Source organism: Oncorhynchus clarkii, unplaced genomic scaffold (assembly GCF_045791955.1).
Source record: "Oncorhynchus clarkii lewisi isolate Uvic-CL-2024 unplaced genomic scaffold, UVic_Ocla_1.0 unplaced_contig_14085_pilon_pilon, whole genome shotgun sequence".
Classification (NCBI taxonomy): Eukaryota; Metazoa; Chordata; class Actinopteri; order Salmoniformes; family Salmonidae; genus Oncorhynchus; species Oncorhynchus clarkii.
The window spans coordinates 15001-38598 of NW_027259076.1; the positions used below are offsets into that span (position 1 = coordinate 15001).

The 23598-nt window shown below is 45.0% G+C and overlaps 1 protein-coding gene across 1 annotated transcript in view; it reads right to left on the minus strand.

Annotated features, from left to right (window-relative positions):
• The window catches only part of LOC139399471 (protein HID1-like), a gene marked incomplete at its 5' end in the record, with an annotated part of 32424 nt that extends 9031 nt beyond the window's left edge, over positions 1–23393 (minus strand). Inside the window, 12 exons of the mRNA XM_071144886.1 lie at positions 2558–2794; positions 3193–3357; positions 6501–6579; positions 7098–7249; positions 7715–7805; positions 11216–11356; positions 13035–13091; positions 15921–16131; positions 16288–16404; positions 17688–17794; positions 21241–21354; positions 23223–23393. Of these exons, the coding sequence (XP_071000987.1) occupies positions 2558–2794; positions 3193–3357; positions 6501–6579; positions 7098–7249; positions 7715–7805; positions 11216–11356; positions 13035–13091; positions 15921–16131; positions 16288–16404; positions 17688–17794; positions 21241–21354; positions 23223–23393 (1642 nt within the window). The remainder of the gene's footprint in view (positions 1–2557; positions 2795–3192; positions 3358–6500; positions 6580–7097; positions 7250–7714; positions 7806–11215; positions 11357–13034; positions 13092–15920; positions 16132–16287; positions 16405–17687; positions 17795–21240; positions 21355–23222) is intronic.
• Positions 23394–23598: the final 205 nt, after the last annotated feature.

Sequence of the window (23598 nt, forward strand, 5' to 3'; positions counted from 1 at the left end):
AAACTCATTTCCAGGGATTCTACATATTCTGCCATGGAGCTGAGAGGAAATGTTGGTTACAAAACTAATTTCCAGGGATTCTACATATTCTGCCATGGAGCTGAGAGGAAATGTTGGTTACAAAACTAATTTCCAGGGATTCTACATATTCTGCCATGGAGCTGAGAGGAAATGTTGGTTACAAAACTCATTTCCAGGGATTCTACATATTCAGCCATGGAGCTGAGAGGAAATGTTGGTTACAAAACTAATTTCCAGGGATTCTACATATTCAGCCATGGAGCTGAGAGGAAATGTTGGTTACAAAACTCATTTCCAGGGATTCTACATATTCTGCCATGGAGCTGAGAGGAAATGTTGGTTACAAAACTAATTTCCAGGGATTCTATATATTCAGCCATGGAGCTGAGAGGAAATGTTGGTTACAAAACTAATTTCCAGCGATTCTACATATTCAGCCATGGAGCTGAGAGGAAATGTTGGTTACAAAACTAATTTCCAGGGATTCTACATATTCAGCCATGGAGCTGAGAGGAAATGTTGGTTACAAAACTCATTTCCAGGGATTCTACATATTCAGCCATGGAGCTGAGAGGAAATGTTGGTTACAAAACTAATTTCCAGGGATTCTACATATTCAGCCATGGAGCTGAGAGGAAATGTTGGTTACAAAACTCATTTCCAGGGATTCTACATATTCAGCCATGGAGCTGAGAGGAAATGTTGGTTACAAAACTAATTTCCAGGGATTCTACATATTCAGCCATGGAGCTGAGAGGAAATGTTGGTTACAAAACTCATTTCCAGGGATTCTACATATTCTGCCATGGAGCTGAGAGGAAATGTTGGTTACAAAACTAATTTCCAGGGATTCTACATATTCTGCCATGGAGCTGAGAGGAAATGTTGGTTACAAAACTAATTTCCAGGGATTCTACATATTCTGCCATGGAGCTGAGAGGAAATGTTGGTTACAAAACTAATATCCAACGATTCTACATATTCAGCCATGGAGCTGAGAGGAAATGTTGGTTACAAAACTAATTTCCAGGGATTCTACATATTCTGCCATGGAGCTGAGAGGAAATGTTGGTTACAAAACTCATTTCCAGGGATTCTACATATTCTGCCATGGAGCTGAGAGGAAATGTTGGTTACAAAACTCATTTCCAGGGATTCTACATATTCTGCCATGGAGCTGAGAGGAAATGTTGGTCACAAAACTAATTTCCAGGGATTCTACATATTCAGCCATGGAGCTGAGAGAAAATGTTGGTTACAAAACTCATTTCCAGGGATTCTACATATTCTGCCATGGAGCTGAGAGGAAATGTTGCAGTAAAAAAAAATATGAAAGAAATAAAATACAACAGGTCCCCAACAACACAGTGGCCTCCATAATTCTTAAATGGAAGAAGTTAAGAACCACCAAAGACTCTTCCTAGAGCTGGCCACCCGGCAAAACTGAGCAATCAGGGGAGAAAGGGCGGTGACTAAGAACCCAATGGTCACTCTGACAGAGCTCTAGAGTTCCTCTCTGGAGATGGGAGAAGCTTCCAGAAGGACAACAATCTCTGCAGCAGTACACTAATTAGGCCTTTATGGTAGAGTGGCCAGACGGAAGCCACTCCTCAGTAAACGGCACATGACAGCCCGCTTGGAGTTTGCCAAATGACCATTAAAGACTCTCAGACCATGAGAAATAAGATTCTCTGATCTGATGAAACCAAGATTGAACTACTAGCAAGCTTCACGTCTGGAGGAAACCTGGCACCATCCCTACGGTGAAGCATGGTGGTGGCAGCTTCATGCTGTGGGGATGTTTTCCAGTGGCAGGATCTAGGAGACTAGTCAGGATCGAGGCAAAGATGAACGGAGATCCTTGATGAAAACCTGCTCCAGAACGCTTAGGACCTCAGACTGGGGTGAAGGTTCACCTTCCAACAGGACAACGACGCTAAGCAGCCAAGACAATGCAGGACTGGCTTTGGGACAAGTCTCTGAATGTCCTTGTGTGGCCCAGCCACAGTCCGGACTCTAACCCGATCTAACATCTTTGGAGAGACATGAATATAGCTGTGCAGCATTGCTCCCCATTCAACCTGATAGAGGCATTGCTTTATCTTGGCCAGGCAGTTCTAAATGAGAACTTGTTCTCAACTGGTCTACCTGGTTAAATAAAGGTGAAATAAAAATAAGAGAGGATCTACAGTGAAGAATGGGAGAAACTCCCCAAATACAGGTGTACCAAGCTTGTAGAGTCATACCCAAGAAGACTCGAGGCTGTAATCGCTGCCAAAGGTGCTTCAACTAGGTACTGAGTTTAAGGGTCTGAATACTTATGTAAATGTAATATCTCATTTAATTTTTTTATAAATTAGCAAAAATGTATAAAAAAATGTTTTTTCTTTGTTATTATAGGGTATTGTGTGTAAATTGATGAGGATTTAATCAATTTTAGAATAAGGCTGTAACCTAACAAAATGTGGATAAAGTCCAGGGGTCTGAATACTTTCCGAAGGCACTGTATATAAGTTGTTATAGATCGGTGGTGCACCTGGTATAGCGACCAGGCTGGTCTTCAGCGTTCCTGGCTCGGCGGGGACGGCCGGACGAGAACCCTCCATGGACACCGTTTCCTGGGAGCTGGTACGGGAGATGCCGGTGATGGCATCCGGTGACTTTCTCTTCCTCAGCAAGGCCTTCTGGATGGAGGCGGGGTCGGACGGCAGGTTGGCCAACTGATGGAACAAGTTGCGCTTGCGGATAATGGCGTAGACTAGGTTACAGTTTCCTGGAAGATTTAAGAGTAAGGGATTATGAGGGTTACATTGATACGACACAGCAGCACATCAAAGGCAGGCAGTGAATAGTCCTTCTACTGACTGAACCCACAGAAAGTAAGAAACACATAAATAGACTAAATACAATTCCCTTTCATATTGTATTTATTTTTCCATGGAACAGAGAGGAATTGAGAGCCTGGAAATAGATTATAGAGGGGCCCAGGTAGGAGAGTGGCAGAGACAGATTCAAACGCCCGTCACTAGCCGGTATCTGTGGTCCAGAGTCAACAGCAATACCAACAGATCAGACTCTGGCAGGACTAAACACAGTCTTATGCTATTCTACGGAGTCAGACATGTAACCTGTTCTGAGAGGAGCAGGCTGGGTCAACACTGGTCCTCTCACCATCAAACTGGTACTGGATGATGTTGTTGAAGGCCTCCAGCAGGAAGAAGACAAGATGGTGGTTCTGGGAGGCGGAGAAGAGGAACCAGTTGGTGGAGAAGGCTTCCAAGAGGTGGAGCAGTTTGTTGGCTGCCACCATGGACAGACTCTTCAGGTAGGGAGACACTGTGGAGGAGAGGGAGGAGAAGTCATTCAGGTAGGGAGACACTGTGGAGGAGAGGGAGGAGAAGTCATTCAGATAGGGAGACACTGGAGGAGGAGAGGGAGGAGGAGTCATTCAGGTAGGGAGACACTGTGGAGGAGAGGGAGGAGGAGTCATTCAGGTAGGGAGACACTGTGGAGGAGAGGGAGGAGAAGTAATTCAGGTAGGGAGACACTGTGGAGGAGAGGGAGGAGGAGTCATTCAGGTAGGGAGACACTGTGGAGGAGAGGGAGGAGGAGTCATTCAGGTAGGGAGACACTGTGGAGGAGAGGGAGGAGGAGTCATTCAGGTAGGGAGACACTGTGGAGGAGAGGGAGGAGGAGTCATTCAGGTAGGGAGACACTGTGGAGGAGAGGGAGGAGAAGTCATTCAGGTAGGGAGACACTGTGGAGGAGAGGGAGGAGGAGTCATTCAGGTAGGGAGACACTGTGGAGGAGAGGGAGGAGAAGTCATTCAGGTAGGGAGACACTGTGGAGGAGAGGGAGGAGAAGTCATTCAGGTAGGGAGACACTGTGGAGGAGAGGGAGGAGGAGTCATTCAGGTAGGGAGACACTGTGGAGGAGGGGGAGGAGAAGTTATTCAGATAGGGAGACACTGGAGGAGGAGAGGGAGGAGGAGTCATTCAGGTAGGGAGACACTGTGGAGGAGAGGGAGGATAAGTCATTCAGGTAGGGAGACACTGTGGAGGAGAGGGAGGAGGAGTCATTCAGGTAGGGAGACACTGTGGAGGAGAGGGAGAAGGAATAATTCAGGTAGGGAGACACTGTGGAGGAGAGGGAGGAGAAGTCATTCAGGTAGGGAGACACTGTGGAGGAGAGGGAGGAGGAGTCATTCAGGTAGGGAGACACTGTGGAGGAGAGGGAGGAGAAGTCATTCAGGTAGGGAGACACTGTGGAGGAGAGGGAGAAGGAGTCATTCAGGTAGGGAGACACTGTGGAGGAGAGGGAGGAGGAGTCATTCAGGTCGAGAGACACTGTGGAGGAGAGGGAGGAGGATTCATTTGTAGAGATACTGTACATTGTGACCACAGATTGAGCCTAATCCTAGCTAGACTAAAAAGCAAGTAACATCTCAATATGCATGTACAGCATCTAAGAATGACTTAATGAGTACATCTGTTTGGGTGTTTAAGGTGATCTCAGGGACTGTCCCAAAGTAATGTAATCTTGAACTGTTCAATACCTCAGAACTTTCTGTGAGGCTGAGGTTACAAAAAGGAGTGTAGATGTTTCCTGTGGACCGGATTGTCTCATGATGACGTGTTGCTGTGCCGATTGTAGCCTACTGTATGTTTTAAATGTTGTAACGCTGTAATGTAACGCTGTAACGCTGTAATGACTACTGCTGTAATGTAACGCTGTAACACTGTAATGTAACGCTGTAATGACTACTGCTGTAATGTAACGCTGTAACACTGTAATGTAACGCTGTAATGACTACTGCTGTAATGTAACGCTGTAATGACTACTGCTGTAATGTAACGCTGTAACGCTGTAATGACTACTGCTGTAATGTAACGCTGTAACGCTGTAATGACTACTGCTGTAATGTAACGCTGTAACACTGTAATGTAACGCTGTAATGACTACTGCTGTAATGTAACGCTGTAATGACTACTGCTGTAATGTAACGCTGTAACGCTGTAACGCTGTAAGGACTACTGCTGTAATGTAACGCTGTAACACTGTAATGTAACGCTGTAATGACTACTGCTGTAATGTAACGCTGTAACACTGTAATGACTACTGCTGTAATGACTACTGCTGTAACGCTGTAAGGACTACTGCTGTAATGTAACGCTGTAAGGACTACTGCTGTAATGTAACGCTGTAAGGACTACTGCTGTAATGTAACGCTGTAAGGACTACTGCTGTAATGTAACGCTGTAATGACTACTGCTGTAATGTAACGCTGTAAGGACTACTGCTGTAATGTAACGCTGTAATGACTACTGCTGTAATGTAACGCTGTAAGGACTATTGCTGTAATGTAACGCTGTAACACTGTAATGTAACGCTGTAATGACTACTGCTGTAATGTAACGCTGTAACACTGTAATGACTACTGCTGTAATGTAACGCTGTAATGACTACTGCTGTAATGTAACGCTGTAACACTGTAATGACTACTGCTGTAATGTAACGCTGTAACATTGTAATGTAACGCTGTAACGCTGTAATGTAACGCTGTAATGACTACTGCTGTAATGTAACGCTGTAATGACTACTGCTGTAATGTAACGCTGTAACACTGTAATGTAACACTGTAATGACTACTGCTGTAATGTAACGCTGTAACACTGTAATGACTACTGCTGTAATGTAACAATGTAATGACTACTGCTGTAATGTAACGCTGTAACACTGTAATGTAACGCTGTAACACTGTAATGTAATGCTGTAATGACTACTGCTGTAATGTAACGCTGTAACACTGTAATGTAACACTGTAATGACTACTTCTGTAATGTAACGCTGTAACACTGTAATGTAACGCTGTAATGACTACTGCTGTAATGTAACGCTGTAACACTGTAATGACTACTGCTGTAATGTAACGCTGTAATGACTACTGCTGTAATGTAACGCTGTAACACTGTAATGTAACGCTGTAACAGTAATGACTACTGCTGTAATGTAACGCTGTAACACTGTAATGTAACGCTGTAATGACTACTGCTGTAATGTAACGCTGTAATGACTACTGCTGTAATGTAACACTGTAACACTAATGACTACTGCTGTAATGTAACACTGTAATGACTACTGCTGTAATGTAACGCTGTAACACTGTAATGTAACGATGTAATGACTACTGCTGTAATATAACACTGTAATGACTACCACTGTAATGTAACGCTGTAATGACTACTGCTGTAATGTAACGCTGTAATGACTTCTGCTGTAATGTAATGCTGTAATGACTACTGCTGTAATGTAACGTTGTAACGCTGTAATGACTACTGCTGCCTTCTTGGCCAGGTCTATTTTGTAAAATAGACTACGTTTCTCAATGGGACTTTCCTGGTTAAATGAAGGTTGAATAAATAAATAAAGAACCATGTGCATATTTGACCAGCAGATGGAGCCAGTGCAGAGATACTCGCCATTCACTACGATGGTGAGCAGGCAGTCAAAAAGAGGCTGTAGACGCTGGTGGCCGCTGGTGATGATCTTGTGGAACACCTGGAGATCACACAGAGGTACAGACATAGAGATATAATTACTAGAAGGGACAAGGGCAATTTGACTGGAACACTTATGGGTACACTCAATCGCCGTCAAGCCACCCATCAGAGAACATTTATTGACTTGAATGTCTGTTGTAGCAATTATATTTCTATAGGACCTGGATTCAAATAATATTTGTTTCCATTCAAATGCTTTATCTGGGTTTCATTGATCTTGCTTGGCGCAATGGAACCAATGGGAGAGTCCCAATAGGGAGAACCCCGCCCATTTGGCACTTCAGGCTCAATTACAAATATTTGAATGAAATACTATTTGAATCTAAGTGTAATAAAGACACTAAGCTATAACTGGAGAGGCTTTTTAATTAACACACAGAGGCAGATCCCAGAAAATGTAATATTGCCTGCAGAACTAATCCGTTTGCTACAGTCACACTGTATTCTACAGAGATATATTCTATTCATTCTATATCTATGCTGTCACCTACTGTAACTTGTATGGCAGAGTCTTACTACTATGAGTAGGTCGGCGTGGGTCCCTGTAAACACTGGGATGTCCATAGGTACGTGGACAGAGTAGGGCTTGTTGAGACGCACGCCAAAGTTCCTCTCTCCACTCAGCAGTAGCAGGATGAAGACACCAATGTGCATGAGACCCACACGGGCTGTAGCAGAAACACACACACACACACACACACACACACACACACACACACACACACACACACACACACACACACACACACACACACACACACACACACACACACACACACACACACACACACACACACACACACACACACACACACAGATATATAGTATATTCCAGTCCCTAAAGACAGATATGTAGTATATTCCAGTCCCAACAGACAGATATATAGAATATTACAGTCCCTACAGACAGATATATAGAATATTCCAGTCCCTACAGACAGATATGTAGTATATTCCAGTCCCTACAGACAGATATGTAGTATATTCCAGTCCCTACAGACAGATATATAGAATATTACAGTCCCTACAGACAGATATATAGTATATTCCAGTCCCTACAAACTATACTCACACCCTGCCATCATTCATAGGATAGGTCTATCCGTGTGTGTGTGTCGACAGACTGTACTCACACTGGTCGGCCCGGGCATCATTAAGGTAGAAGAGGATGGGTACCAAGATGTCCAGAACATCACTGCTCTTCAAAACGAAGAATAGGAACTTCTGTGATGGGCAGAGAGACGGTGGTATGGGTTATTAGAGTGTGATGCGTGTTTGTTTCTCTGTTGAGGGTCGGCTATTCCTCTATTCTATCTCTGTTGAGGGTAGGCTATTCCTCTATTCCTCTAGTGTTGAGGGTAGGCTATTCCTCTATTCTATCTCTGTTGAGGGCAGGCTATTCCTCTATTCTATCTCTGTTGAGGGCAGGCTATTCCTCTATTCTATCTCTGTTGAGGGCAGGCTATTCCTCTATTCTATCTCTGTTGAGGGTCGGCTATTCCTCTATTATATCTCTGTTGAGGGTTGGCTATTCCTCTATTCTATCTCTGTTGAGGGTTGGCTATTCCTCTAGTCTATCTCGTTGAGGGTAGGCTATTCCATCTCTGTTGAGGGTAGGCTATTCCATCTCTGTTGAGGGTCGGCTGTTCCATCTCTGTTGAGGCCAAGCTATTCCTCTATTCTATCTCTGTTGAGGGCAGGCTATTCCTCTATTCTATCTCTGTTGAGGGCAGGCTATTCCTCTATTCTATCTCTGTTGAGGGCAGGCTATTCCTCTATTCTATCTCTGTTGAGGGTAAGCTATTCCTCTATTCTATCTCTGTTGAGGACAGGCTATTCCTCTATTCTATCTCTGTTGAGGGCAGGCTATTCCTCTATTCTATCTCTGTTGAGGGTAGGTAATTCCTCTATTCTATCTCTGTTGAGGGTCGGTTATTCCTCTATTCTATCTCTGTTGAGGGTCAGCTATTCCTCTATTCTATCTCTGTTGAGGGTCGGCTATTCCTCTATTCTATCTCTGTTGAGGGTTGGCTATTCCATCTCTGTTGAGGGCAGGCTATTACTCTATTCTATCTCTGTTGAGGGCAAGCTATTCCTCTATTCTATCCTATCTCTGTTGAGGGTAAGCTATTCCTCTATTCTATCTCTGTTGAGGACAGGCTATTCCTCTATTCTATCTCTGTTGAGGGCAGGCTATTCCTCTATTATATCTCTGTTGAGGGTAGGCTATTCCTCTATTCTATCTCTGTTGAGGACAGGCTATTCCTCTATTCTATTTTGACTCTTTTATTGATTTTCAATGAAGATTTTGATCATCTCAGCTACTAAATGTAACATTACTGTCTATATGGTATATTTTGTACAGTGCCTTGCGAAAGTATTCGGCCCCCTTGAACCTTGCGACCTTTTGCCACATTTCAGGCTTCAAACATAAAGATATAAAACTGTATTTTTTTGTGAAGAATCAGCCCCTTCACAACAGTATCTCGGACCTGCCTGGTGTGTTCCTTGTTCTTCATGATGCTCTCTGCGCTTTTAACGGACCTTTGAGACTATCACAGTGCAGGTGCATTTATACGGAGACTTGATTACACACAGGTGGATTGTATTTATCATCATTAGTCATTTAGGTCAACATTGGATCATTCAGAGATCCTCACTGAACTTCTGGAGAGAGTTTGCTGCACTGAAAGTAAAGGGGCTGAATAATTTTGCACGGACAATTTTTCAGTTTTTGATTTGTTAAAAAAGTTTGAAATATCCAATAAATGTCGTTCCATTTCATGATTGTGTCCCACTTGTTGTTGATTCTTCACAAAAAAATACAGTTTTATATCTTTATGTTTGAAGCCTGAAATGTGGCAAAAGGTTGCAAAGTTCAAGGGGGCCGAATACTTTCGCAAGGCACTGTATGTACCTGTCTTCTACCTTTTGTGTATTCACTGATGATGTAAACATGGTATATTATGTGACATTTACATACACCTTAGCCAAATACATTTAAACTCAGTTTTTCACAAGGTCAGTTAGGATCACCACTTTATTTTAAGAATGTGAAATGTCAGAATAATGGTAGAGAGAATGATTTATTTCAGTTTTAATTTCTACCCTGTGGGTCAGAAGTTTACATACACTCAATTAGTATTTGGTAGCATTGCCTTTAAATTGTTTAACTTGGGTCAAACGCTTTGGGTAGCCTTCCACAAGCTTCCCACAATAAGTTTTGGTCCATTCCTCCTGACAGAGCTGGTGTAACTGAATCACATTTGTAGGCCTCCTTGCTCGCACACATTTTTTCAGTTCTGTCCACACATTTTCTATGGGATTGAAGTCAGGGCTTTGTGATGGCCACTCCAATACCTTGACTTTGTTGTTCTTAAGCCATTTTGCCACAACTTTGAAGGTATGCTTGGGGTCATTGTCCATTTGGAAGACCCATTTGCGACCAAGCTTTAACTGATGTCTTGAGATGTTGCTTCAATATATCCACGTAATTTTCCTACCTCATGATGCCATCTATTTTGTGAAGTGCACCAGTCCCTCCTGCAGCAAAGCACCCCCACAGCATGATGCTGCCACCCCCGTGTTTCACGGTTGGGATGGTGTTCTTCGGCTTGCAAGCCTCCCCTTTTTCCTCCAAACATAATGTAGGTCACTAGGGCCAAACAGTTATATTTTTGTTTTATCAGACAAGAGGACATTTCTCCAAAAAGTATGATCTTTGTCCCCATGTGCAGTTGCAAACCGTGGCTTCTTCCTTGCTGAGCGGCCTTTCAGGTTACATCGATAGAGGACTAGTTTTTTCTGTGGATATAGATACTTTTGTACCTGTTTCCTCCAGCATTTTCACAAGGTCCTTTGCTGTTGTTCTGGGATTGATTTGCACGTTTCGCACCAAAATACGTTCATCTCTAGGAGACAGAACGCGTCTCCTTCCTGAGCGGTATGACGGCTTCGTGGTTCCATGGTGTTTATACTTGTGTACTATTGTTTGTACAGATGAACATGGTACCTTCAGGCATTTGGAACTTGCTCCCAAGGATGAATCAGACTTGCGGAGGTCTACAATTTATTTTCCTGAGGTCTTGGCTGATTTCTTTTGATTTTCCCATGATGCCAGGCAAAGACACAAAGTTTGAAGGTAGGCCTTGAAATACATCCACAGGTACACCTCCAATTGACTCAAATGATGTCAATTAGCCTATCAGAAGCTTCTAAAGCCATGATATAATTTTCTGGAATTTTCCAAGCTGTTTAAAGGCACAGTCAACTTAGTGTATGTAAACTTCTGCCCCCACTGGAATTGGGATAGTGAATTATAAGTGAAATAATCTGTCTGCAAAAAATTGTTGGAAAAATGACTTGTGCATGAGTAGATGTCCTAACCGACTTGCCAAAACTATAGTTTGTTAACAAGACATTTGTGGAGTGGTTTAAAAACAAGTTTTAATGACTCCAACCTAAGTGGTTTCCTACCAGCCTGGCCCTAGATATGTTTGTGCTGTATAGCTTAGCACTCCTACAGTATGGTAAGGAATAACACAGATCTGGGATCAGGCAAGTCTCCTACCTTATTATAATATAATAATATATAATATGATAATAATGTACAATAGTAATATATTATAAATGACCTTATTGAAGTCACAGAGCTTCCAGAAGAGCACCAGCAGCTCCTGGTGGAACTGGATCTTCTTGGTGGAGTTGGGCAGGTAGGTCTGCATCAGTGGGTTTACCAACAGGCGAGCCAGTCCCTTCAACACAAAGTCATAGTCCTGGAGAGGGGGTGACACAAGCAGGCTTTGAGGTTCACATCTTAATTTGAGAGCTTTAGAACAACGTCTTTTCACATAGCAAAGCTGCACTTGTGATGTACCATTAGAGGAGAAAGCGTGTAAACATGATAGAAGAGAGAACTACAAAGAAGAGAGAACTACAAAGAAGTGAGAACTACAAAATAATAGTCCTAGGGGGACTATTATTGGGGGGGTCACATGACCTTCAGACTAGGGTCAGACCTTTAGACTAGGGTCAGACCTTTAGACTAGGGTCAGACCTTCTGACTAGGGTCAGACCTTTAGACTAGGGTCAGACATTTAGACTAGGGTCAAACCTTTAGACTAGGGTCAAACCTTTAGACTAGGGTCAGACCTTTAGACTAGGGTCAGACCTTCTGACTAGGGTCAGACCTTCAGACTAGGGTCAGACCTTTAGACTAGGGTCAAACCTTTAGACTAGGGTCAAACCTTTAGACTAGGGTCAAACCTTTAGACTAGGGTCAGACCTTTAGACTAGGGTCAGACCTTTAGACTAGGGTCAGACCTTTAGACTAGGGTCAGACCTTTAGACTAGGGTCAAACCTTCAGACTAGGGTCAGACCTTCAGACTAGGGTCAGACCTTCAGACTAGGGTCAGACCTTTAGACTAGGGTCAAACCTTCAGACTAGGGTCAGACCTTCAGACTAGGGTCAGACCTTCAGACTAGGGTCAGACCTTCAGACTAGGGTCAGACCTTCAGACTAGGGTCAAACCTTTAGACTAGGGTCAGACCTTTAGACTAGAGTCAGACCTTTAGACTAGGGTCAGACCTTTAGACTAGGGTCAGACCTTTAGACTAGGGTCAGACCTTTAGACTAGGGTCAAACCTTTAGACTAGGGTCAGACCTTTAGACTAGGGTCAGACCTTTAGACTAGGGTCAGACCTTTAGACTAGGGTCAAACCTTCAGACTAGGGTCAAACCTTTAGACTAGGGTCAGACCTTTAGACTAGGGTCAGACCTTTAGACTAGGGTCAGACCTTTAGACTAGGGTCAGACCTTTAGACTAGGGTCAGACCTTTAGACTAGGGTCAGACCTTTAGACTAGGGTCTTTTGACACGGCTGCACTTGTAATGTAGCCTGGTTAAATGAGACTGAACATTCCTCACAACTAAAACAGTGTAACATTCAGTCTACATGTAATGCACCATTTAAAGGAGGATGTCTAGGACCAATAGGCTCCTTAACAGCTTCTACCTCCAAGCTATATAACTGCTGAACAACCTCCAAGCTATAAAACTGCTGAACAACCTCCAAGCTATAAAACTGCTGAACAACCTCCAAGCTATAAAACTGCTGAACAACCTCCAAGCTATAAAACTGCTGAACAACCTCCAAGCTATAAAACTGCTGAACAACCTCCAAGCTATAAAACTGCTGAACAATTCATCAAATGGCCACCCGGACTACAGCCATTTTATTGTAGCCATTTTATTGTGTTAATTTTTTTAACTTTAGTTTATTTAGTAAATATTTTCCTAAATCTATTTATTGAACTGCATTGTTGGTTAAGGGCTTGTAAGTATTTCACTGTAAGATCTATACCTGTTGCATTTGGTGCATGTGACAAATACAATTTGATTTGATTTGCTTTGAAATGTGTGAAAAATATGACAAGAAGAAAAATGACTGTACCTCTTCCCTGTGAATTCTTGAAAGGTAGTTTACAAACAGGTTGTCAGGGCCCACAGACTGCAGAGAGATGGAGAGAAAATGATGTAACAGCAACAACTGAGGGCCATGACAGGCCCCTGGTCTCTGAAGGTGAATGTTAACACAATGTATCATGACAGACCCCTGGTCTCTGAAGGTGAATGTTAACACAATGTATCATGACAGACCCCTGGTCTCTGAAGGTGAATGTTAACACAATGTATCATGACAGACCCCTGGTCTCTGAAGGTGAATGTTAACACAATGTATCATGACAGACCCCTGGTCTCTGAAGGTGAATGTTAACACAATGTATCATGACAGACCCCTGGTCTCTGAAGGTGAATGTTAACACAATGTATCATGACAGACCCCTGGTCTCTGAAGGTGAATGTTGACACAATGTATCATGACAGACCCCTGGTCTCTGGAGGTGAATGTTAACACAATGTCAATGTATCATGACAGACCCCTGGTCTCTGAAGGTGAATGTTAACACAATGTATCATGACAGACCCCTGGTCTCTACAGGTGAATGTTAACACAATGTATCATGACAGACCCCTGGTCTCTACAGGTGAATGTTAACACAATGTATCATGACAGACCCCTGGTCTCTGAAGGTGAATGTTAACACAATGTATCATGACAGACCCCTGGTCTCTGAAGGTGAATGTTAACACAATGTATCATGACAGACCCCTGGTCTCTGAAGGTGAATGTTAACACAATGTATCATGACAGACCCCTGGTCTCTGAAGGTGAATGTTGATACAATGTATCATGACAGACCCCTGGTCTCTACAGGTGAATGTTAACACAATGTATCATGACAGACCCCTGGTCTCTACAGGTGAATGTTAACACAATGTATCATGACAGACCCCTGGTCTCTGAAGGTGAATGTTAACACAATGTATCATGACAGACCCCTGGTCTCTGAAGGTGAATGTTAACACAATGTATCATGACAGACCCCTGGTCTCTACAGGTGAATGTTAACACAATGTATCATGACAGACCCCTGGTCTCTACAGGTGAATGTTGACACAATGTATCATGACAGACCCCTGGTCTCTACAGGTGAATGTTAACACAATGTATCATGACAGACCCCTGGTCTCTACAGGTGAATGTTAACACAATGTATCATGACAGACCCCTGGTCTCTGAAGGTGAATGTTAACACAATGTATCATGACAGACCCCTGGTCTCTGAAGGTGAATGTTAACACAATGTATCATGACAGACCCCTGGTCTCTGGAGGTGAATGTTAACACAATGTCAATGTATCATGACAGACCCCTGGTCTCTACAGGTGAATGTTAACACAATGTCAATGTATCATGACAGACCCCTGGTCTCTACAGGTGAATGTTAACACAATGTCAATGTATCATGACAGACCCCTGGTCTCTGAAGGTGAATGTTAACACAATGTATCATGACAGACCTCTGGTTTCTACAGGTGAATGTTAACACAATGTATCATGACAGACCCCTGGTCTCTGAAGGTGAATGTTGACACAATGTATCATGACAGACCCCTGGTCTCTACAGGTGAATGTTAACACAATGTATCATGACAGGCCCCTGGTCTCTACAGGTGAATGTTAACACAATGTATCATGACAGACCCCTGGTCTCTGAAGGTGAATGTTAACACAATGTATCATGACAGACCCCTGGTCTCTACAGGTGAATGTTAACACAATGTATCATGACAGGCCCCTGGTCTCTACAGGTGAATGTTGACACAATGTATCATGACAGACCCCTGGTCTCTGAAGGTGAATGTTAACACAATGTATCATGACAGACCCCTGGTCTCTACAGGTGAATGTTAACACAATGTATCATGACAGACCCCTGGTCTCTGAAGGTGAATGTTAACACAATGTATCATGACAGACCCCTGGTCTCTGAAGGTGAATGTTGACACAATGTATCATGACAGACCCCTGGTCTCTGAAGGTGAATGTTAACACAATGTATCATGACAGACCCCTGGTCTCTACAGGTGAATGTTAACACAATGTATCATGACAGACCCCTGGTCTCTGAAGGTGAATGTTGACACAATGTATCATGACAGACCCCTGGTCTCTACAGGTGAATGTTAACACAATGTATCATGACAGACCCCTGGTCTCTACAGGTGAATGTTAACACAATGTATCATGACAGACCCCTGGTCTCTGAAGGTGAATGTTAACACAATGTATCATGACAGACCCCTGGTCTCTACAGGTGAATGTTAACACAATGTATCATGACAGACCCCTGGTCTCTACAGGTGAATGTTAACACAATGTATCATGACAGACCCCTGGTCTCTGAAGGTGAATGTTAACACAATGTATCATGACAGACCCCTGGTCTCTGAAGGTGAATGTTGACACAATGTATCATGACAGACCCCTGGTCTCTACAGGTGAATGTTAACACAATGTATCATGACAGACCCCTGGTCTCTGAAGGTGAATGTTGATACAATGTATCATGACAGACCCCTGGTCTCTACAGGTGAATGTTAACACAATGTATCATGACAGACCCCTGGTCTCTACAGGTGAATGTTAACACAATGTATCATGACAGACCCCTGGTCTCTGAAGGTGAATGTTGACACAATGTATCATGACAGACCCCTGGTCTCTACAGGTGAATGTTAACACAATGTATCATGACAGACCCCTGGTCTCTGAAGGTGAATGTTGACACAATGTATCATGACAGACCCCTGGTCTCTGTATGTTGTATGTTGTTGTATTAATTCAATGTATGTTGAATTAAATGTGACACAGACAGAGAGACACACACACACAGCATCACTCTCCCCCTGTACAGAAGGGTCCAGGCCTTACATCCTGGTCCTCCATGCTGGAGGGAGAGGGGGGTCGGTGGGCCAGCCCTCCTCCATCGTGCTCCAGGGTGACGATGAGGATCTGCACGGCTTGCTCCACCAGCTGCTCCCGGTAGTCGGAGAAGAGCAGGTGATTGTAAGGGATGCCATAGCCCACCGGGTCGTAGGCACACACCACGTTTACCAGGGAGGTGAAGAGAGGCAGGGCATGCCTGAGGTAGGTGGACGGAGGGAAATAATCACTTGTGTCAGTTATTGTTAGGGGGAAATTATGTGTGTGTGTGTGTGTGTGTGTGTGTGTGTGTGTGTGTGTGTGTGTGTGTGTGTGTGTGTGTGTGTGTGTGTGTGTGTGTGTGTGTGCACCTCACCTGTTTTCTGTGGAGCAGAAGAAGCTGACCCAGGGGTTGAGGATGGTGTTGTCTGAGGAGGGAGGGAGGTACATGGCCTCAGAGAAACAGGTTAGCAGCAGCCTCAGCAGCTCCGTCCTGAGTGGTGAAAATCATACATAGAGAGAGTTCAATGTGGGGGAGAGAGAGAGAGTGGGGGTAGAGAGAGAGAGAGAGAGAGAGAGAGAGAGCGCAACACAATTTGACCCAACCAAATCACGAGAAAACAAAAAGATAATTACTTGACACATTGGAAAGAATTTACAAAAAAACAGAGTAAACTTGAATGCTATTTGGCCCTACACAGAAAGTACACAGTGGCAGGTGACTGGCAAAATTAAGGAATTATTTGACTATGTACAGACTCAGTGAGCAGTGTCTTGCTATTGAGAAAGACAGCCGAAGGCAGACTTGGCTCTCAAGAGAAGACAGGCTACGTGCACACTGCCCACAAAATGAGGTGGAAACTGAGCTGCACTTCCTAAACTCCTGTCAAATTTATGACCATATTAGAAACACACATTTCCCTCAGATTACACAGACCCACAAAGAATTCATAAACAAATCAAATTTGGATAAACTCCCATATCTATTGGGTGAAATACCACAGTGTGTCATCACAGCAGCAAGATTTGTGACCTGTTGCCTTAAGAAAATGTCAACCAGTGAAGAACAAACACCATTGTCATTACAACCTATATTTATGTTTATTTATTTTCCCTTTTGTACGTTAACCATTTGTACATCATTACAACACTGTATATAGACATAATATGACATTTGTAATGTCTTTATTCTTTTGGAACTTTGTGAGTGTAATGTTTACTGTACAGTACATTTTATTGTTTATATCAATTTTGTTTATTATCTAGTTCACTTGGTTTCCCATGCCAATAAATCCCATAAATTGAATTGAAATTGAATTGAAAGGGGGGGGGGGGGAGAGAGAGAAAGAGAGAGAGAGAGAGAGAGAGAGGGGGGGGGGGGTAGAGCGAGAGAGTGGGGGTAGAGCGAGAGATAGAGAGAGAGAGAGTGGGGGTAGAGAGAGAGAGTGGGGATAGAGAGAGAGGGAGAGAGTAAGAGATGGTGGGGGTAGAGGGAGAGAGAGATAGTGGGGGTAGAGAGAGAGAGAGAGTGGGGGTAGAGCGAGAGAGTGGGGGTAGAGCGAGAGAGAGAGAGAGAGTGGGGGTAGAGAGAGAGAGTGGGGATAGAGAGTGAGGGAGAGAGTAAGAGATGGTGGGGGTAGAGGGAGAGAGAGAGAGTGGGGGTAGAGAGAGAGAGGGAGTGGGGGTAGAGAGAGAGAGAGAGTGGGGGTAGAGAGAGAGAGGGAGAGAGGGGATAGAAAGACGATCATCAGAACTGTGATCATCACTGTGACTCACCTGTTGAGGTCGTGGATGTAGTTGAGTGGGGGGGACTGGGCGAACCCCACCCCTGCCTCCCAGATATACTCACAGCTGTCTATGTTCTGCATGTCCTCCACAGAGTCCTGTAGGATGGTGACATCATCATGGGACCATCAATCCCAATAACTACTGGGAGAGAGCTACTACTGCTCCGTACACCATCACATCACTGTTCAGTCATATAAAGCAATGAATACATCATATGAAGCTAACAACGAGTCAGTGCACAATTTCACAGAGAGACCTAAGGTGGTATGGTGCCGTGTGGTTCAGGTGGTAGAGCACGGTGCTGTGTGGCTCAGTTGGTAGAGCACGGTGCTGTGTGGTTCAGTTGGTAGAGCATGGTTCAGTTGGTAGAGCATGGTGCCATGTGGTTCAGTTGGTAGAGCATGGTGCCATGTGGTTCAGTTGGTAGAGCACGGTGCTGTGTGGTTCAGTTGGTAGAGCACGGTGCTGTGTGGTTCAGTTGGTAGAGAACGGTGCTGTGTGGTTCAGTTGGTAGAGCATGGTGCTGTGTGGTTCAGTTGGTAGAGCACGGTGCCATGTGGTTCAGTTGGTAGAGCATGGTGCCGTGTGGTTCAGTTGGTAGAGCATGGTGCTGTGTGGTTCAGTTGGTAGAGCATGGTGCTGTGTGGTTTAGTTGGTAGAGCATGGTGCTGTGTGGTTCAGTTGGTAGAGCATGGTGCTGTGTGGCTCAGTTGGTAGAGCATGGTGCCATGTGGTTCAGTTGGTAGAGCATGGTGCTGTGTGGTTCAGTTGGTAGAGCACGGTGCTGTGTGGTTCAGTTGGTAGAGCACGGTGCTGTGTGGTTCAGTTGGTAGAGCATGGTGCCATGTGGTTCAGTTGGTAGAGCATGGTGCTGTGTGGTTCAGGTGGTAGAGCACGGTGCTGTGTGGTTCAGTTGGTAGAGCACGGTGCTGTGTGGCTCAGTTGGTAGAGCACGGTGCTGTGTGGTTCAGTTGGTAGAGCACGGTGCTGTGTGGCTCAGTTGGTAGAGCACGGTGCTGTGTGGTTCAGTTGGTAGAGCACGGTGCTGTGTGGCTAAGTTGGTAGAGCATGGTGCTGTGTGGTTCAGTTGGTAGAGCAAGGTGCCTTGTGGCTCAGTTGGTAGAGCACGGTGCCTTGTGGCTCAGGTGGTAGAGCACGGTGCTGTGTGGCTAAGTTGGTAGAGCATGGTGCTGTGTGGTTCAGTTGGTAGAGCATGGTGCTGTGTGGTTCAGTTGGTAGAGCAAGGTGCCTTGTGGCTCAGTTGGTAGAGCACGGTGCCTTGTGGCTCAGGTGGTAGAGCACGGTGCTGTGTGGCTAAGTTGGTAGAGCATGGTGCTGTGTGGTTCAGTTGGTAGAGCAAGGTGCCTTGTGGCTCAGTTGGTAGAGCACGGTGCCTTGTGGCTCAGGTGGTAGAGCACAGTGCTGTGTGACTCAGTTGACTCAGTTGCCGCCCACCTCCTCCAGGACTGCTTTGCAGAAGAAATGCCAGACAGTGTAGAGATGCGAGAAAATCGAACTTCAGTGAGTTCGCCCCATTAGTTTGCACAATATAGATCAGCGATTTTTCTGTGATCGAATCAACATTATATCAGCCCATTGTCAATGCAGCAAACCGATACAAATCTAACTTTGCAAGATTGAGTATGTGATTTTATTGTAGGCAGAGCCTGAGCGCAACGGAGAGTAGAATTCCTGAGTGGGTTGAGTCACTGATGTGGTCATCCTGTTTGGGTTGCCCCCCCCCCCCCCCCCTTGGGTTGTGCCGTGGCGGAGGTCTTTGTGGGCTATACTCAGCCTTGTCTCAGGATGGTAAGTTGGTGGTTGAAGATATCCCTCTAGTGGTGTGGGGGCTGTGCTTTGGCAAAGTGGGTGGGGTTATATCCTTCCTGTTTGGCCCTGTCCGGGGGTGTCCTCGGAATGGGCCACAGTGTCTCCTGACCCCTCCTGTCTCAGCCTCCAGTATTTATGCTGCAGTAGTAGTTTATGTGTCGGGGGGCTAGGGTCAGTTTGTTATATCTGAAGTACTTCTCCTGTCCTATTCGGTGTCCTGTGTGAATCTAGGTGTGCGTTCTCTAATTCTCTCCTTCTCTCTTTCTCTCTCTCGGAGGACCTGAGCCCTAGGACCATGCCCCAGGACTACCTGACATGATGACTCCTTGCTGTCCCCAGTCCACCTGGCTGTGCTGCTGCTCCAGTTTCAACTGTTCTGCCTTAATATTATTTGACCATGCTGGTCATTTATGAACATTTGAACATCTTGGCCATGTTCTGTTATAATCTCCACCCGGCACAGCCAGAAGAGGACTGGCCATCCCACATATGCTCTCTCTAATTCTCTCTTTCTTTCTCTCTCTCGGAGGACTCGCCCTAGGACCATGCCCCAGGACTACCTGACATGATGACTCCTTGGTGTCCCCAGTCCACCTGGCTGTGCTGCTGCTCCAGTTTCAACTGTTCTGCCTTAATATTATTTGACCATGCTGGTCATTTATGAACATTTGAACATCTTGGCCATGTTTTGTTATAATCTCCACCCGGCACAGCCAGAAGAGGACTGGCCACCCCACATAGCCTGGTTCCTCTCTAGGTTTCTTCCTAGGTTTTGGCCTTTCTAGGGAGTTTTTCCTAGCCACCGTGCTTCTACACCTGCATTGCTTGCTGTTTGGGGTTTTAGGCTGGGTTTCTGTACAGCACTTTGAGATATCAGCTGATGTACGAAGGGCTATATAAATACATTTGATTTGATTTGATTTTAATTCTATTGGCAGCCCACTAGCGGTCTTTCAATCACCCGCGAGCGAATGCGCTTTTCAGATCAGTTCATATCAGAGCCGCGCTTGTGTGCACGTTTCTTTATCTTCTTTCATTCATTTTATTTCGTAAAGTGGTTATTTGCAATTTACAGTCACCTTGGCGCATGGTGTTACAGACAAAACAAATTATAAATGAATGTTAAGCCCTTCATAATGTAAAAACGTGTTTAAAAGTTTAATGCAATGTAGGTCTGTATTGAACACCACCTACAGGCTACTGTAGGCTGTATCATAGAAATCAAAAGCTATTTCCATGTGAAAATGTTATGGAATTTGCTCCATTTAAACGGTAAGGGTACAGCCTATTGGCTACCGTCTACAACTGTAAGGGTACAGCCTATTGGTTACTGTCTAAAACTGTAAGGGTACAGCCTATTGGCTACTGTCTAAAACTGTAAGGGTACAGGCTTAATGTTCACTGTAAACGCGCGCGGGAAGTTGCACAAAATTCTCCCAAGGTTCAAGTTTTCACTCACAAGACAAACATTTTTCTCAGCGCCCCACTTCAAGACCTCTTTACTGAGGAATGTGGTTGTTTTTTATCATTGTGTTTTGTGTTTTTGTGTTTTCTTGGTGTATTTCCTATGCTGCTGTGATTGGGTAATTGTTGTGTAATTGTTAAGCTGCAGGGCTCCCTTGCAAAAGAGACCTTGGTCTCAATGGGACTCCCTGCTAAAATAAAGGTTCAATCAAAATGAATAAGCACTGGATCCGATGAGAGTACTCACAGGTCCTCTCCGGTGGCTGTTCACAGTGAAGTCAGGACAGAAGAGCAGGTCGGCCATGGCCAGGAGCAGAGACTCAGCCAGTGGACGAGCTCCATCATCATCCATCTCATCTGTCTGTGAAGGAGGACAGGGGACAGGAGGATGGAGTGGACAGGAGGATGGGGTGGACAAGAGGATGGAGGGGACAGGAGGATGGGGGACAGGAGAATGGAGGGGACAGGAGGATGGAGTGGACAGGAGGATGGAGGGGACAGGAGAATAGAGTGGACAGGAGGATGGAGGGGACAGGAGGATGGGGGACAGGAGAATGGAGGGGACAGGAGGATGGAGTGGACAGGAGGATGGGGGCACAGGAGGATGGAGTGGACAGGAGGATGGGAGGGACAGGAGGATGGGGTGGACAGGAGGATGGAGTGGACAGGAGGATGGAGTGGACAGGAGGATGGGGTGGACAGGAGGATGGAGGGGACAGGAGGATGGGGGGCAGGAGGATGGGAGGGACAGGAGGATGAGAGGGTGGGGGGCAGGAGGATGGGGGGACAGGAGGATGGGAGTGTGTGGGACAGGAGCGTGGGAGACAGGAGGATGGGAGGGACAGGAGGATGAGAGGGTGGGGGGCAGGAGGATGGGGGGACAGGAGGATGGGAGCGTGGGGGACAGGAGGATGGGAGCGTGGGGAGCAGGAGGATGAGGAGACAACATTAAACCCCTCTACACTTTGTTACCCTCTATAGCGAACAGAAACATCTTCGGTAACAGCACTGACAATGACTTTCATTTTCATGTTATTTTCATTCTGATGAAAAGTAAACCCAGAAACTTTGGAATGAATTGTTTGTCAAAGCATCCTGACATTTCTGAATGTCTAATGAGGAACTAGAGTTCTACTGAACTTTTAGGAGTCTAGTTCCTCTTATCTTCCCATGTAGGAAGAAACAAATGTAATCAGGAGAGGTAGAATATGCACCTGGGAGATGTGTTTTTCTCTCATCATCATGATGCATTTCTGTGTTGTGTTCATTAGGCAGCTGATGGAAGAACTGCCAGGGACTACCTACACTTGTCCAATAAGAAATGGTTGTGTGCTCAAATGAACACAACCATGGTGTACTGTGGGTGAAACATTACCATCTACTGGAATGAGGAAACTAATTAGTCAGATGAATGAAGTATTTCATTCGTTTTGTTGTCAACCGAAGCCAATTTCCTCCCACATATCCACCAGTCTCACTTGGCTGCAGTGCAGGGACTACAGACATCTAAGACTCATTCATGTTGAGATGACACATTAACAGGACTGGTATTTTTTACTAACATCTTCCATGAAGCGTTTGTAAAATGGAACAGTGGGTAGAGTCTGTCTAGCCTGGTCCCAGATCTGAGACCTGTGGAATATGGGACAAAACACTGGTGCTTGCAGCAGCTACAGTATGTGGGTGTTTGCTGCAATAAGAGGTTAGCCTACACTGATCTGCAGCCATAGGGATTATCATTTCAAATCTCACTGCGGGCAACATTTTCATAGTGCAAAAGCACTGCGCAAATGAAATCACGCCGCCCGATTGTAATAAGGGTTTTACGGTCATTTGAGCCAGTTTACTACAGCAGGAACATAATCCTGCAGCAACAGGAAATGTGAATTATTATGTGGATCATAATTAATGGACATGTTTGTAAGGGTTGATATATTTTTCATAAGGGAAAATCAAGTCAGAAATTTGCAAAGTGGAAATTACACATTTCAGAAGCCTTTTTAAACCACAAATACACAACAAATAAAACATTTACTGCATTGCAAAAAAGTGATTCTGCAACAGGGTGATCAAATTAAGATCTTACATCTGTGCTGTAAGTGTATCTCAAACCCTAGCCAAATCTACACACAGTATACTCCTATGTTTTACTCCCACACACCCACCGCCCACTCCCCACAGCTCTTCCAGCACCAGGCACAGTGGACCAGAAGAGATCCCTACACTCACCACAGCTCTTCCAGCACCAGGCACAGTGGACCAGAAGAAGCCCCTCCAGTCTTGGTCCTCAAAGATGTAGGGGAGGATGCGAGTCAGCATACGACTACAGTTCAGAACGATCTGTTTCTCCTTCTCCGAGGGGCATCCTGACTCTGCTGCCTGCACCAGCTTCTCTACGGCCTGGGGGAGAGATGGCCTTGGTGTTATAAATACGACCTGGGGGAGAGATGGCCTGGGGGAGAGATATGGCCTGGGGGAGAGATGGCCTGGGGGAGAGATGGCCTTGGTGTTATAAATACAGCCTGGGGGAGAGATGGCCTTAGGGAGAGATGGCCTGGTGGAGAGATGGCCTGGTGGAGAGATATGGCCTGGGGGAGAGATGGCC